This window comes from Alosa pseudoharengus, unplaced genomic scaffold (assembly GCF_046254945.1).
Source record: "Alosa pseudoharengus isolate Yale_2024_CS ecotype anadromous, Long Island Sound unplaced genomic scaffold, YU_APseudo_1.1 YU_APseudo_1.1_scf_1, whole genome shotgun sequence".
In the NCBI taxonomy this organism is placed as follows: Eukaryota; Metazoa; Chordata; class Actinopteri; order Clupeiformes; family Clupeidae; genus Alosa; species Alosa pseudoharengus.
Window position 1 is genome coordinate 45,194,896 of NW_027468564.1, and position 17,467 is coordinate 45,212,362.

Sequence of the window (17,467 nt, forward strand, 5' to 3'; positions counted from 1 at the left end):
TTCACACGCAGGAACAGACACGTACAGAGGCAAAAGACAGAGAGAGAGAGAGAGAGAAAAAACATAAAACAGAAGGAAGGACATAAAGGAGGAACAAATTGGAATGTGTCAGGTCGTCGTCAGTGCAGGCTTAGCTCACGGGCATAAGCAAAAGCTCAAATGGGTTCTATTTACTCTGTCATATTTCAGAGGCGAGACAGAATAATCTCCGGGAGGGGGGGTTATTTTTTGGACAAAAAGAAACACTGATTTAGCCTGATGAGCCAGACTCACATCAAGATGTAGGGTCTGGGAACTCACCATTGGCAGTGTTCAATCCGAGGGGCGGGATAAACGGTTGTCTTTCAAATTGCAATAGAATAACCTTAACAACTCATGAGTCCCATGCGTTTTCCCACCAGCGGAGCCAGTTGGCTAGTTGATAAAACTTTTGCAAACGTTTTGCTTGCCAAAAGCTTAATTCGAGTCGCGCTGTTCGCCAGCAGCAGCATCCATCTTCTTTGTTTTCAAGTAGCAGGGAATTCACGCGTAACCATCGCAACTCTGCCGTCATTATGCTAAGCCCGTCCACCGACTATACACGATGTGATTGGCCTGACAGAAGTTTGTTTTTTCCAGCTCGCAAGCCAACAGAGAGTTGCTAGACTACCCTGACTGGAAATTACATTTGCTGCCGCTAGGGTGCGTCTAGATTTCTAGGCGAACACTGATTGTCTGAAAGAAAATATTTGAATGAAGTGACAATAGGTGCAATCATAGACATAATATACATAGACGCCGCATTGGCTGCTGGAAACAAGAAATGCGGCCGCCATCTTGGACCGGACATACTCCTCGTTGCGTTGAAGCAAAAAACACAAGATGACAGCACTGTGCAGCATGTTCCTGCTCAAATCGGCGGACCATACTCGAGGGATTTACTTTTCACAAGTAAGATTTAACATTACCGTACTATTGGTTGTATTTTGTATTTTCGAACAATGTGGCCTGTATCATAGCTACATGTATGACCTTTACAACAAAAAAAAACGTGTGAAAATCTGTTCGGTATTCAGTGAGGTATGACTAATTTAATGCGCTGACAGCTCATTGCACCAGCCAAAGAGATTACACTGAGTGGAGTGGATGACCGATCCATGATGGCGGCCCCACGTCTCGTCAGCGCTAGTAGGGAGTAGCGGTCGATGCGGCGTCTATGTATATTATGTCTATGGGTGCAATACTAGGAAGATGGAGAGAGCCATGGTCAAAGTTTAGGGGTAGAAATCACGATTTGCGATTTACCCTGTAACCTGCATTTACTATTATTTTGATTCAATACATCTCTCACATCACTCGTCTCTTAGAGTAGTCCATTCAGAGAGAGAGAAAGAGGGAGGGAGAGAGACAGACAGAGAGTGAGGGAGAGAGAGAAAGAAAGAAAGAGAGAGGGAGATCTGACAGTTGCTATGCACAAGGACATAGGGTAACTGGCAGCTCCCACCTTTAAGATCTGTGGCCAAGTAAAAAAACACAGAGCATGTGAAAGGTTACACTACAGAGGAGAAATATCACAGCCTATAGAGACAGGTCTGAATTCCAAACAGCACCACTCAACTCCAATAGAATTCAACTAAGTCACAAGGGTATATTAAAGTCAATTCCATACCAACTCAAGCGGATAGAAGAGGTTTTTGACAGTCATGTTGTGTGTGATTTAATTTTAATTTTTTTTTCATTTTACAAATTAAATAAATAAGGATACCAAGCATTCTGTCAATAGAAAATATTTTTTTAAATATTTTTGTATTTCTTTCCATCTTTTGTGAATGCTCTTTTATGTATGTGTGTGTGTGATACCCTCACACTCGACACTTCACTTCTGTAGTCTTGCTCCATCTGCTGTTTTGTCAACAGAAACAATATATACTGTAGCTACTGTTACATGGTAACAAAAAGCTCTCTCTTGTCCATCTGCTTTGGTGCGTGCCCAGTCCTCTGAGTCTGGCCCATAATTCTTACCTCTGATTCACTCACTCTGTTCCCTCATGATATTTCATCCTGAACACCGCACAAAATCAAATCGGAAAACACCCACTGCGTCCAAGCTATGTGCTGGTAATTGTTCAAACGCCACGGGACTCTCTCTTCTACAGTATCCGAGACTTCCACCCCCCCCCCCCACACACACACACACACCCTTTTACAAGTGCCTTTCTGTAAGATGAGGGCACCCATCATCACATCAGAGAGTCTCTCTAGTGTCCGTCGGGTGGAAGTCAAAGACAGAAGTGAGTATCGTCTACTGTTTGCAATGGACCACGATTGCGGACATTCTGTATATTGCATACAGTACATTTGCCGTTCGTTTCACTGTGAATCTGAATCAATCTGCCAGACAAGTAATGGTCAATCAGCCATGGGAACCATCGATATTTACATGATTGTGAAACCAAAACATTATTTCCCTCTCCAACATGCTATCATCGGAGGATTTCAAATGTGTGATTTTCTGTGTCTCTGTAGACCAATCAGAACGGAACAACACAAGTGGCAATGTGACACATGGGGTGTGTTCGAAACGGGTAAAACTGCTGCCTTTTAAGATATCTAACTGGGGAGCGAGGCAGCAAGTGCGGTCGAACATTCTATGTGCAGCAGATAGAGCAATCTGTTAAAGATTTCCATTGTTTCATTCCATGGCTGCTGTGATTGTTCTGAAAGATAAAAGAGAGAGAGAGAGAGGGAGAGAGAGCTCTCAGTCATGGTTGCCAATCAGAAATTCTGCAGTGAATATTTAAGAAAACGCGTCCACAAGCACCACACACTATACAGCAAGACTGACAAAACTCCCGAGCTGTCCAAATTGACGTCTCAAAGCCGCCCCCCTCCCGTCTCCTACTTCGCCAAAAGTCTGATTACAGGCCAATCCCCTCCCGTCCTAATGACCGCACAAGTGCCTGCATATGCCCAGCGTCTCGAAATGAATAGCGCACACAGTAGAAAGAAGGGGGAGAAATGGGATGCGGTCGTTTAAAAGCATCTCGTCTAAGTCTCGCCCATCAGGGAGTGCGCCGCAGTGGCCCCCGTCTGATGAATGGGGAGCGTTGCGTGTTGACATTTTCCATATGAGGACTCGACAGGTGTTGCCACGCGTGCAGCGCAGTCGATGAAAAGGGAGGGTGGCCCTGACAGACACATTATTGGCTTTTCATTGTGTGTGTGTGTGTGTGTGTGTGAGTGAGTGTCAGTGTGAGCGTGTGTGTGTGTGCGCTTGTGTGTGTGAGAGAGTGAGTGTCAGTTTGAGTGTGTGTGTGTGTGTGTATGTGTTAACGTGGTGGGGAACAAAGTTATGTTAGTCACATGGGGTGTAAGATGGATGCAGCGGCAGTAAATTGAAGGGAGCTTGATCAATCAGGCCGTGCAGGATGGCTCCACAGTAACCGGCTGCTGTCACTCAACTGTAACGATTTTAGACAGGTTCTGACACATATGCCTCATGGAGTTGTATGGCGCATAATATACACATGAAGGCTAAACAGCCTTCTATTTATCTATCTATCTATCTATTTATCTATCTATCTATCTATCTATTTGCTGTATCTATCTATCTACAGTATATATCTATCCATTTATCTATCTTTTTACAGCTGCATTTTCAGACTACACGTGGTACTGTATATGAGGTCAGAAAGGCTGACACATGATGTGAGGTGCTGCTCTGTATCATGGGCCCCAGGCAGACAGAATGAACAGATCAAAAATAATAGACACATTATTTTTAATGTCCTACATGGACGACTATGTGTGAGGGTATTATCAAAGACCACTCGTTACGGTAATGTTATTTATTCCATATTCCTTTTGAAAATCACGATCGATATTTGATACTCAATTTTCACTTTTTTCCCCCTGAAGCCTGGAGTATGGTGTTTTTGTCGTTCAATGTCTCCATGGAGATGACAACCTCAATCTCAGACAGAGAGCTCAGACCGAACGCCGAAGCCATAAAAATCTCCTCTAAAACCGAACAGAGGAACGGAAAAGGCTCAGTTATCTGCAGTCTGCCAAATTGGTTCAGATCTACAGTGAAACGAACGGCAAATGTACTGTATACAGAGAATGTCCGCAATCGCTGTCCATTGTAAACGGTAGATGATACACGCTTCTGTCTTTGATTCCCACTGGACGGACAGTCAAGAGACTCTCTGATGTGATGATGGGTGCCCGTCATCTTACGAAAAGGCACTTTTGAAGGGGTGGGGGGTGGTGGGGTTGGGGGGGGGGGTTGAGTCTTGGATAGAAGAGAGTCCCATGGCGTTTGAACAATTACCAGTGCATAGCTTGCATAGCTTGGACGCAGTGGGTGGGGAGGGGGGCGGGGGGTGTTTTCCCATTTGATTTTGTGTGGCGTTCAGGATGAAATATCATGAGGGAACAGAGTGAGTGAATCTGAGGGAAGAGTAAGAGAAAGAGTAAAAGAACAGAAGGAATCAAAAATAATAGACACATGGTGTACATGGACAAGTATGTGTGTGGGTATCATCAAAGACCACTCAGTACGGTAACATTATTTATTCCATACTCCTTTTGAAAATCACTGTCGATAGTTAATAGTTAATACTCAATTTTCACTTTTTCCCCCTGAAGCCTGGAGCATGGTGTTTTTGTCGTTCAATGTCTCCGTGGAGATGGCAACCTCAACATCAGACAGACAGCTCAGACCGAAAGCCAACGTCATTAAAATGTCCTCCAAAACCGAACAGAGGAACGGAAAAGGCTCAGTTATCTGCAGTACCTCTTTATCTATTTAACATTTCTTTACCATTTCACCCATGAATAACTCTGTGACCTGAGGCTCTTTCCACATCTGAGGCTGTCTCTGTTTAGTCAGAGCCTCCCAGTCAAGTTACCCTAATTGCCAGTCAAATGACCATGAAGCAAGGCCTCTTGAGACACTATCCTACTTTATACCACCCTTCAGGTACTCTGGACAGTTATCAAGGAAAAGCAAAATAGAAGATAAGACAAAAAAGCAAGTATGTATATATATATATATATATATATATATATATATATATATATATATATATATATATATATATATATATATATATACAACCCCAATTCCGACAAAGAATACTATGATTTAGAAATCCTTTCAACCCTATATTTAATTGAGAATAGTGCATATACTACCCCTTCAGGTACTCTTTGAAATAATTAACTTGTATGTATACACTGTATTCTATGTATTCTGATGTCATCCTTCGGTTGCTGAGTGACATTCAAATGAGTTCATGGTCATATTCAAAATTAAGAGACCACTGCAAATTTGAATATGACTGTCAACTCATTTGAATGTCACTCAAATGTGCAGTGGTCTCTTAATTTCCAGAGCTATATATATATATATATAAATATACACATACTTGCTTTTTTGTCTTATCTTCTACCTTCCTTGATAACTGTCCTTGATAACTGTCCAACCTATTACTACCGAACTGTATCCTTCCATTGCTGTGGCTGCCGCCATCCTTCACTGTAGCATGCAATAGGGGTCCGAGAGCTCGGGCGATGAAGCAAATGAGTGATGACACCTCGCTGCTGCTGAGCGTCCACAAAACACGGCCAAGGCTGGCTGGGGTTGCGCGAGGTCACCCCCGTGATTCATCGCTCGAAATAACGGTGGATTCCTCCAGACACGCGCTGACCTGGATAGGGTAGTGTAGGGCCGCTCGGAGCGGAGAGAAAAATAGTAGAATGAGAGAGAGAGAGAGAGAGAGAGAGAGAGACAGACAGGGAGCAGACAAATGAAGAACCAGGGGAGGGTGAACTTTTGTGGGGGTGTCGAAAGGCATAGACAACCCACGCTGAACGCTGTGCACTTTTGCTTTCGTTATTAGGACTGGGGAGTTCATATTCATTGTTTGTTTGTTTGCTCTAACTTCATCCTGTCAGAGGACCCTTCTCCAAAAGCTATTATTACAGTGATTATTTAGGAGAGGTCATGCTCTTTTTGTTTGTCTGCTCTGTCTTACTTGGGGTAATATATCTCTACTGAGCTGACGGCTGTGAATTTACTTGGTTTTGAAATAATGTCACAGGATTAATTGGGGTGTAATTAAAACTCCTTTTGGGTTGTTTTAGAAGAACTCAGAGGGTGAAATCCGCCCACTCTGCTAGACTAAAGATCAGACCGGCACCTAGATGACAAGTCACGACTTACCTCACAGCGTTGCTCAGCAACCAAATTTTGTCAAAATGCACAGAGAAAGAGAGAGAGAGTGAGAGAGAAAGAGAGAGAGAGAGAGAGAATAGGCAGACAGGGAAATAAAGAGCATACATTTATCATGACTGTACTTTGTCTGACTATTTCGGTTCGGCCACTCTTTCCATAACTTTAATGTCTTCCCCATCACGTTCCTTACCGTTGACTCTCTTTAGTGTACAGTATAAGTCTACAGCATAACGACTGCAATTCTGAAATACTATAACATTAAAATAATGACAAGGAATATTATAGGAAGAGTCTGTGCTCTTCATGAGGAAGGTCCTATTCCCAGTGGATCTTTCACCAGATGGTGAAATCCTCCAGGGCAGGATCGGTAGAGTCACTGGCCCCAAAGCTCGCCTGAGCTCCGGCTTAGCTCCTGTAATGGATTGTCGGCAGCCTGATGTCAGGGGCGACTCCCCACGGGGGGCCTTGCAAGTGACTCTCTCTCTTTCTCCACACACACACACACACACACACACACACACACACACACTTCCACATGACAGTATCAGCTCGGTCTCTGATATATTCTCAGTGCCAGGAGCAAGGATAGTGCGAAGGCGGTGGAAGAGAGGTTGGAAAGGGTATCAAAAGCTCCTGTGAAGCATCCCTTAGAAGAGGTCACACACACCTGCACACAGACACACTCTCTCTCACACACACACAGACACACACACACACACACACACACACACACACCCCTGCACACAGACACAGACTCACACTCACACACACACACACCCCTGCACACAGACACAGACTCACACTCACACTCACACACACACACACCACACACACACACCACAAGCCATCTGTCCATCCATCTCCGTGACAGGCAGATTGGGGGGTCAGCACTACATCGGGGTCCCCTACCCAGAACCGTCACTCTCCAGGTGGGATGTGACCAGCGTGCAGAAGTTGCTACCGCCGCCATCGCCATCGCCATCGCCACTGCCACCACCGCTGCTGCTGCTGCTCGTGGGTGTCTCCAGCCGCAGGGGGCAAAGGTCATGCGTGGGGGATGGGCATGAGAGGGGAGACGGGGCATAAGGGAGGTGCTAAAGGTCGGCTGAAGCTGTCACTCACCGCACAAAGCCAAACGGCTGAAGTCACAAGTGCATGATGCAACGCTATGACAGGCCTGATGTGGACAGACAAGGACTTCAAGGGGCACGCGTGTGGATTTTCTTAAAGGGACTGATATGCAGCAAAGGGCTCCACAGCCTTTCTTGTTGGCTTATACAGTACGTACAACTTAATGCTGCAATGCTACTGCTTAGTGATTCAGTTTTTAAGTCCTAGGAACTTTTTGTACTTGAAGTGACCCATGGAAATTGGCTGTACTGTGAATGTTCAGTGAACATGAGAGTGAACGTTCCCTCTTCAACCTCAGAAAAGAAATCAGTCACCTGTGGGAAGCTTTTTTTTTTTTTTTTTTTAAGATTTCTTTTCAAGTCGACATTCAACAGAACATTGTCAAGTGCCATTCAACCGACCACTGCCATATTAATTGAGTCATAACATACGGTACACATGTCACATGATACACTGTTCTGTTTTTTGTTTGTTTTTTTAGAAATTCTTGGAAAAGAAAATGTATTTAAACGATGTGTACTGCTCCAGAAAACGTGCGTCATACACCTCATTACCAAACAAAGTTCCATCCTCTGAGAAAAGCCTCCACTCAGAACCACTCTGGGTCTTTCAATTCCGTGCCAGAAGAAGACCTTTGAGGGGGTAAGTGTGTGTGTGTGTGTGTGTGTGTGTGTGTGTGTGTTAGTGTAAGTAAGTGAGTGAGTGTGTGAGTGAGTAAGTGGTCTTAATTGAAAGGAGGCTAATCTGTGTGCGCCGGCCGGCTCCATGGGGGTCTCTCACCTTCTGCTCGTGGCTGTAGGCCAAGGCCCAGTCCTCCTGCGCAGGGTGGAAGAGCAGGCTGAGGACGTAGAAGCTCAGGCGGTACTTCTGGTAGCTGGCCCCCTCGTCCGAGCTGATGAGTACGCTGCTCTCAAACTCCGGATCGGTCAACACCATTATCTAGAATACCCACGGAGATGAGAGAGAGAGAGAAAAGGAGAAAGAGAGAGAGAGAGATCGGAATAAGAGGTCATTGAATTGCTTGAGAGAATAACAAAGCGCTTTAGAAGAGAGAGGGGAAATAAATCAGGTTTGGCTTATTTTTATTTCAGCCATTAGCCTCCAAACTCATACAAAAGTCTGCTATTGTTTCCATGGTTTTAGGGAGAGACTTGTGCAACGAGTTCACACAGAGCTCTCTCTCTCTCTCTCTGTCCCCCACAACAACCTCACCTTCTCAGGATAACACTTCGCCTTTTTTAATGAGATGAGCCACGGGCGCTCCTTTCCAAAAACACTCTTTTCTTTCTTCTTTTTAAAGTATTTTTTTTTCTGGCTTGGCTTTTTGCCTTCATTTTAGACAGGACATTGAAGAGAGTGACATGAAGCGAGTGGGAGAGAGATATGGGGTGGGATCGGGAATTTGACCCGGGTCGGACTCGGACTCGAACAGACCACCGCCACCACCACCACAGACCACCACAACCACCACAGACCACCACCACAATCACCACTACAGACCACCACAATCACCACCACAGACCACCACAATCACCACCACAGACCACCACCACCACAACCACAACCACAGACCACCACCACAACCACAGACCACCACAACTACCACAGACCACCACCACAATCACCACCACAGACCACCACAATCACCACCACCACCACAATCACCACCACAGACCACCACAACCACCACAGACCACCACCACAATCACCACTACAGACCACCACAATCACCACCACAGACCACCACAATCACCACCACCACCACAACCACAACCACAGACCACCACAACCACCACAGACCACCACCACAATCACCACTTCAGACCACCACAACTACCACAGACCACCACCACCACAACCACAGACCACCACAACTACCACAGACCACCACCACCACAATCACCACCACCACCACAAACCACCACCACAGACAACCACCACCACAAACCACCACAACAGACACAACCCCCCCCCCCCCATCTCCCCTCCCTTCACCCCTCCTGATGGTGCTGAACCCTGGTGAGTTCAGTAGTGCAAGAGTGCCCCCCTCCCGTAACCCTCTCTGTAACAGGAAGCACAGCACGGGTAATTGTGATCAAATTTCAGGGTTAAACTCAAGGTCCGTCTTACAGCAGGTGGAGGGAGGAAGCCGAGCATCTGGGTCTCTCGTGTAAAATGGAAGGCCACTCCAATTCGCTTTGAGTGTCCTCCCCTGGAATTGAGGGGGGGGGGGGGGATTGTCGATTGACTCACAAGGGTTTCCACAACGTGTATAGCGATAACTAATCTCATCCTCCGTGGTACAGATGACAAGTCTTTGCATTTAAAATGCAGCATTAAAAAGTCAGATCCTGGCGGATTACATCCGCAAATGCGTTATGAGGAGCGTGTTATTGGAAACAGCTGGCTTTACAAGCCTGTGCGACTCGGAATCGAGGAGAGCTGATGGCAATGACGAGAGAAAGAGAGAGATAGAGAGAGAGAGAATAAATGGCATCCATACAGCAGTGTTTATTTGGCAGCTTTAAACACAGTACTGATATAGAACTAGTCTCATGTCTACTGCCTGATTTTGATTTTGATGTATGTTATCATGTTATATCTCATCTCTTGTAAACACAGCAGGCTACATTTTCATTGAGGCTCATTACTTTCATAATAGTTGCATTTCTGTTTTCCCCCTTCATTCATTCATTCATTCATTAGTCTACCCATTAATTCATTCATCCATCCATTCATCCACCCATTCATTCATTCATTCATTCATTCATTCATTCATTCATCCAATGTGTACCTCCAGCATGATACTGTACAAAAGTGACCAATGCAATATGGCTGCCTGCCCCTCAAAACCGCCCCCACCAGCATTGCCACCATCTTCTGCTAACCGTCCATATGCACTTCATCTGCTTCTGTGGGATAAAATATGCTTCCTTCCGGCCTCCTAATCTCTAATCTGCCGCAGGCTGCAAGTGACACCTGGCTTTAATAATTATTAAACGACAGGAACCCATCGTCTGGAAGAGCGGGCGTTGCATGAGGCGGTGAGGTTCTCGCTCACTCGCTTGCAGACGTCGGTGGCGGTTGGTGAGCGCTGGCGGGAGTGAGTTTGTGCCGTGCATGCCTGGCCCATGCCGCGCCAGTCGTTTCTCCCCTCAACCGGATTTGAATTGGAAAAACAGCAGCGCATTTGTCACTGACAGAAATACCACCCCTTCTCTCCACAGCTTTAACTTCGAATCCTCCCTGGTGGTGATTTAGATAAATTGTTTTTCATTAGGAGCCAATAAACAGGCTCTAGATTCCTCGCCAAGCTCCTCTACCCTCCTCCCTCTCTCTCTCTCTCTCTTTCTTTCCCCCCTACTCAGTTTCATTTCATTTTCTTTTTTTTTTTTTTTTTTTGGCCAAGGTTCTCTGGTTTTTGCCATTTATTACCGGCGCAAAGTGGACGGCTGAGGTCTCTCTATGCGCGTGGCGTCTTATGAGGGCCTTGTCACTGGTAATTTATGGTTTTAAAGGTGTAATCATTTTCCATTACCGCACATTACGCGACAACATTCATTTAGAGAGGGAAAATTACATTTCACCTGCTGTCCAGGTCTCCGCACGTCCAGGTCTGTTCTGGTAGACACCTGTGTCCACTGAGACATCTGATTCAAGTTCTAACACAGATTCAGGCCAGAGGTCCTTCACACTAGGTGTCAGTGGGTTTCTCTCTTTGTTATGACATTGAGGCAATGAGGTCATTTTCACTGCTCTCCTCTCCTGCCCTGTTCCCTTTCATTGTCTCTCCCTGGCCTTCACCACTGAGAGACCATTTTCTTTCCCAAACACAATGACTGTTAAGGTGAAAGGTGCACAGCATTCTTCTGTCTCGAACAACATCAAATCCCCAGGTTTGATTCCAGAGACGAGAGATTTGAAGCATACAGTACACTATCAACACCTGCTGTAGGAGCGAGCTTTGTCAAGGGGCACAACATCAATTGTTTCTTTCCCCTCGAAATAGGTTATCATTGTCTGCGGTATAGGACTGAGTTCTGTCCAAAGTACACAACTTTAAAATGTGCTCTGATCCAATTACTGGCCGGCACCGGCCCATGTGGTACATGACATATTTTAAGAGTCTCCATGCCCACACTTTGAGCTAACTCTGCTCTGGAACAGAGGACCATTGGGAGCCACGAGCCAATTTTTAGCAAACACTACCATGAATGATTTAAAGTGGGGCAGGCTGTGAAGTATAGGCTAACCCACATCGCTTTGGTCTGTGTCAGAGAAAAAATAAAATAAAATAAAAATTGTTCCCCACCTGCCGCCCAGAAAATTACATTTATGTTGGAGAGCAAAGCACAGCAATAGGGGGAAAGAAATGCCTGTTTACAATAGAAATGGCATAGCCAGTCAGCGCACAGCATCACGCAATGAAGCCGCTCAGCAGTTAGCTTCGTGGTTGTTATTGCGGCATTTTCAATTCCTCTCCACCTGAGATAACAGCTCAACTGTCTGGATGCACGCGCAGGTCATCTCCAGCAAATCCATTGAGATGTCATTATGTTTGCTAGCACTGAGAGGTGGAGAATAACTCTGCCCTTTCTGTCTGTGTCTGTCTGTCTGTCTACATCGTCTCACACATCCAATGATCTTTTATGTATGCACGGTACAACAACTTAAATACTTTTGTTTTTCTCCCATTTCTCATGAATTAAAAGATTTGATTTGTTCTGTATACACACAAAAGGCTTATTTCTCTCAAAGGCTTATTTCTTTCCAATTTGGTTCACAAATTCACAAAAAAAAGGGCTTATTTCTCTCGAAGGCATATTTCTCTCGAATGTCGTTAACAAAAGATCTGTGTTAGTAAGCACTTCACCTTCACCGTGTGACATATGAAAAGATTCTGATTAAAAAGCATGATTTTTGCAAAAATATCCCTTGAACCTGGTCACAATTAGCCTGGGTGCCATTCTGAACTTAGTCCCGCCCCACGGGAAGTTCGGTCTGGCATTGCTCCATTGTGGGGCAAGTATGCTCGCCCTAAATTGGGCGGACCAATCAAATCAGGCTTTACGATGATGGACAGGTGAGCTACAGCGCCTGGTCTATCCATGGAGGTATTATATATAACTGGAGAGAGTGACTAAGTCCCGCCCTCCATACAAATAAATGGTGGAGGCTAGGCTAGTAAATCCGGCCAATTCATAGTCAACGCCATCTTGAACACTGGGGTTCTGATCCAGCGCCAGTCGGCTCTGACCATGCGCCAAGTTACAAAGCTGGAAATGACGCATGGACCAACGTCGATTTTTATTGGATATTCTGTAAAAAGAGAGTCGTCCTCCAGTAAGAGGGTGGCGATAATGCACATAAAGTCCTTGCCTCATAACAAGAAGAAGAAAAAGTTGCTCGGGAACGCGGAGTCCGAGTGGAGTCGCCCTGAAGCGCAACTTAATTTCATTGGATAACACAGCGGCTCTGGTCTGCCTGCTGTCCTGCTGCAAATATGCATTCGAACATGACGTGAAATATCCGTAGTCGAACTATAAATAAACTATTCGGTTTTTAGTGCCAAGTGTAGCGCATTTTTACAGTCTATGATTAGTTTGTTTTTTATTTTATTGTTTGCCATCTCATAGCGGGTGCTCTAAACGTATTCTAGCGTTGGCCCATGACCAAATCAAGCCAATAATAGCCGGTAGCCACAATAATGACTGGAGCCAGAGCCCTCAATAGCCACCCTGTTTTGAAAATAATGTTGAAGATATTCAATATTATTGAAGATAGTATTGAAGATAACGCACAGAACGGTAAGCCTGAGCGGACAATTACGTCCCCAACTCATCTAAAATGTGGTGTCTTTACTTTGAGTTGTACACCGCAGATGGTAAAGTAACGGTTAAAGAGAATGTTGTCTGCGGACTCAGCAAAAAACAGTTTACTTACGCATCCACGACATCCAATCTTCGCGCTCACCTGTGGAGTTACCATCCAAATGAGGCAGCGGTGTCAGAGGCACAGTAGACGGCCAGAGCATCGCCAGGGGTCCAACATCGTATGATTGCATACTTTCCGTAAATCCTACATTATGTCCGGGGTCTGCTATTTACTTAGGTTGCAAAGCACAGGTATTTATTTGAGTTAGGCTTATTTGAGGCAGACCTTTATTTCTTACATTGTACGTTATTGTGAGACATGCAATTTGTTTGGAGCGGCATACCAGGCTATCAAACGCAGACGATTTTCGGTTTTGGTATGGGATTTAATTTACTTTTTGACTTTTATTAGTTAAATGTTGAGACTGATGGGCATTTAAATCTAGAGGGTATTTGATGATCACTGTAAAGTTTCGTGTAGTTGAAAAAGTGTTGGAATTTCCAGCTGTTTATTCGTGCATGGAGCTGGTTCCAAATGCTCCATGCAGCGCCATATTTGAAAATGGCGTATGCTAACATGCCGAAGCTAATCTGCACGCTCTTGACCCCCTGGGTCTATCACATCTCTGAGCACGCTTAGATTAGGCTTATGTTTGAAACAAAAACGCTGTGGCTAGAAGGATACGTGGCTTTTAAGACCCCATATGGAAAATTCATATGATTTAATGAGTTTGTATCACTGAAAACTATTAGTTCTGAAAACTTTGGCCAAAGTTGAGATGTGGGAAAACTGGTGGTTTCACTTTCATCAAGGGAAAACAGCGCTGTTGCATTGTGACATGTTCCCTCGTTCGTTTGAAATCTCTGATTGACCACCTGTTCGAGGGATTTGCGACAGCCTTTCCCAGCTGTTTAACATTTTTGTAGCATATCACTGTTCAACAGAATTATTTAAAAAAACGGAGGAGATATAGGAGCAGAAGGATGGTTCGTGTGTTTTCTTCCTACACCTCACGGTAAGCTATTTTGTTGCTCTGATTGGTTAGGTCTATCCAATTGAGTGCAGAGGCATTCCCCCCCTGTATCGGTTGAAACACGCCCCATAATTACGTCCCGATGGAGCAGTATCAGACTCATATTCTGACTAGAATTTGAGTATGACAACGTCAGGCTAGGTCACAACAAAAAGCCCTTGTAAAATGTGCAGATTTATCACAACTCAATGTCACTGACTGTATCACAAGTTTTGAGGGGGCGTGCGATTGCCATGCTGACTGAATATCTGAACGGATATTTACCAGAGTTTGTCTGTGAACAGAAATGCCCACTGTTATCATTTTGATTAATCAATTTGTAAACAGATAAACCGTATGTATGCATAGAAGAAACCTTACATCTTATTTCATCATTTACAATATATTTCTGTTTAGACATACACATATACATATATACAAGCATCATGACTGACCTCATCTGTGACCTTTACCTAACCCTTTAGAGATAGAGAGAGAGATACAGAGAGAGAGAGAGAGAGCGAGAGAGCGAGGCCAAGAAGACAAATTGGCAAGTAATTAAGTTTTCCTCTAGCGTTGCGCCTGTGACACTTGTGAACAAATGTGTCCTCTCCCAACAAAAAGCAGTGAGTGGATGCTTAGGAAGAAATCGATCGGGGTGGGTGTCGGAGAGGAGAAAGGCGCCCGGGGGCGTCGAGTGTGAGATTGTGTGAGTGAGTGTGTGTGTGTGTATGTGAGTGGATGCTGGGTGCAGGTGGGGTTGAGGGATAACCCTGGGTCCTAATCAGCATCAGGCACATGGTGGGAGGAGTGTGTGTGAGAGTGTGAGTGTGTATGTGTGTGGAGGGGGGGGGGGGTAATTGTATGTGGGGTAGTTAGGGAGCATTAATCTGTATTCAGCATACAGGAGGAAGAAGAGGCGGGAGGGGGGTAAGGTTTTCTGTGAGAATTTGTGAGAACCACCCTAAACGCCCACCACCACCATCACCACCACCCTCCCTTCCATTCCCCTGGTGAAGCTATCAAGCATGGCATAAACAATAGGAGGGCGATGGCTCCAACAGCAAATTAATCATGTCAGTCTGGATCAATTGCACCCTATCAGTAGCCAAGCGCTGCGGATGAGATACAAATAGCCTCCATCCCTCCGTCCCTCCCTTCTTCCCTCTATCCCTCCCTCCCTCCATCCCTCCGTCCCTCTCTATCTCAGCTGTTTGCTGGTGCAGAGAAGTCCTGCATTCACGTGCGAGCATCAGAGAGGATTGTGGGATTTGTTGGTGGGTGGGGGTTTGGCGATATTGGGATTCGCGTCAGGCGTCTCGTTAGGAATGCCAGGAGAGAAATGTCACAGCGATCATTCAAAACCTGAGGCTGCCGCTGAGCTAAAGGTTAGCCACAGCCCCCCCTGGTCAAAAGGTGCCTCCGCAAATACAAACCCATCTATCTTCATCCATCTCCTGATGTTTGTGCTTCAAGGTACACACACACACACACACACACACACACACACAGACACACACACACACACACACACACATGTACATATCCTGAAGCATTGATTAAGCCAATTTTTGTCTTCAAGTGCCAGTCCTTACTTCCGGTCAATGACATGCATTGGGGGATGATTCACCATACTTTTAAGTGTGTGTGTGTGTGTGTGTGTGTGTGGGGGGGGGGTGGGGTCATGCAAGAGGCACCACAACTGGCTATCAAGATAGAAACCAGCTCATATAAAAAAGAGGAGAATAAAAGAGGAGAATAAAAGAAAACATGCTCCGCACAACGCGACTCATCCCTCTGTTACGAGAGCGAATTGCACTAACGAGATAACGTTAAAGGCTACCGAGGTCAAATGTCGTTGAGGTCCACTGGCGAAAAAGTGCTGGCATGGCACGACCTTAAGACTCGGAAGCGAGGCCAGGACAAACACAACAAAGTGGCCTGGCATTGTTGATAGACAAGCTCAGTGCCGTTCGTACAAAAAGAGAGCTCACAAATCCCTCTTCGAGGCAGGAGGGAGAGTGATTTACAAGGGGAGCGAGTTCACAGAGAGAGTGCTTTTAAATGAGCTCCGTTTTACTTCACAGGGAAGCGTGGTTGGGTGAAGCTACCTCTGGACCTTACTTCACCTTTAAAAGGGTGATATAACACGTCTTGAAATGAGATAAGACACCTTTCAAATCAGAAGTGTTTCAGAGGGCCAAGCCATTATATAATCACCACCTGCACTCAAAATCTGTAACAACAAAACACAAAGTCTCCTCAAGATGAATTTAAATGCATACCATCTACAGAGACAGGGTACTTCTACTACTGTATGTTTCAGAGCAACGGGCCCCATGACACGCAGAGAGAGCGGTACAGACGCTCCTCGTTTAAAATGAGCTAGAGATCAACGCTCAAAGAACCGATGACAGAGCAAAACGAGTGAGTAGTAAAAGAAGAAGAAAAAAAAAAGAATACTCCTCTTGTGTGTGTGATCCTCAGCAACCTAAAGACACAAAAGGGCTTGAACAACCTTTCTGATAGATAGCGAGTGCGTTGGCTTTTCTTTTCATTCTGCCGGGGCTCCAGCATTCAGCATGGCTCCAGGGCCTGGGGGTATTGTGAGAACCGGGGGAAGGCGAAGGAGGGGACGCGGCATTATCTGCCCCGGAACGTCGTCGGGCTCGCTGCCAGGGCTACTGAGCTACTGTCTCCGGCCGGTTTCATTAACCTCCGGGAAGCTTCGGCGGATTACAAACACCTTTGAACGCCGGGGAGACACAGGATTTCATTTCGCCGTCAACTCTGCACAGGAGAATCAGCCCACCTACTACTAACCTCTGAGTGCAATTCATCTGAGAACCGTTTTTCATCCTCTTCTCTCTCTCTCTCTATCTCTCTCTTTCTCACTTTCTTTTTCTCTTTCTAACTTCCTCTTTGCACCTTTTGATAAGGACAGGTGTGCAAAGCAATAATGCATTGTGCAGTGGAGTCTCACCTTCCTCTTGTTGGTCGGGCACACGTACAGGTAGCTGAGGACAGTCTTCACTCCGACTTTGTCGTTCAGTTTCTCATAAGTTGTCCCGTAATCCGTCGACCTGTAAAACAAGAAACGCACATCAAAGATGCTGTTTTAATTTAATTAATCGCATTGTGCACCGACTCGCAGCAGTTTCATTCCATCTCCGTGTTGGTACTGATGGTATTTTTTTTTTTTTTTGTAATCTTCCTTCAAGAAAAAGGTG

At 45.4% G+C, this 17,467-nt stretch overlaps 1 protein-coding gene across 1 annotated transcript in view; it reads right to left on the minus strand.

The window, feature by feature from the left end:
* Nucleotides 1–17,467, minus strand: part of sorcs3a (sortilin related VPS10 domain containing receptor 3a) — a 221,268-nt gene that overhangs the window by 92,997 nt on the left and 110,804 nt on the right. Inside the window, exons 3-4 of the mRNA XM_076280316.1 lie at nucleotides 17,221–17,320; nucleotides 8,132–8,290 (exon numbers count right to left, since the gene is read on the minus strand). Of these exons, the coding sequence (XP_076136431.1) occupies nucleotides 8,132–8,290; nucleotides 17,221–17,320 (259 nt within the window). The remainder of the gene's footprint in view (nucleotides 1–8,131; nucleotides 8,291–17,220; nucleotides 17,321–17,467) is intronic.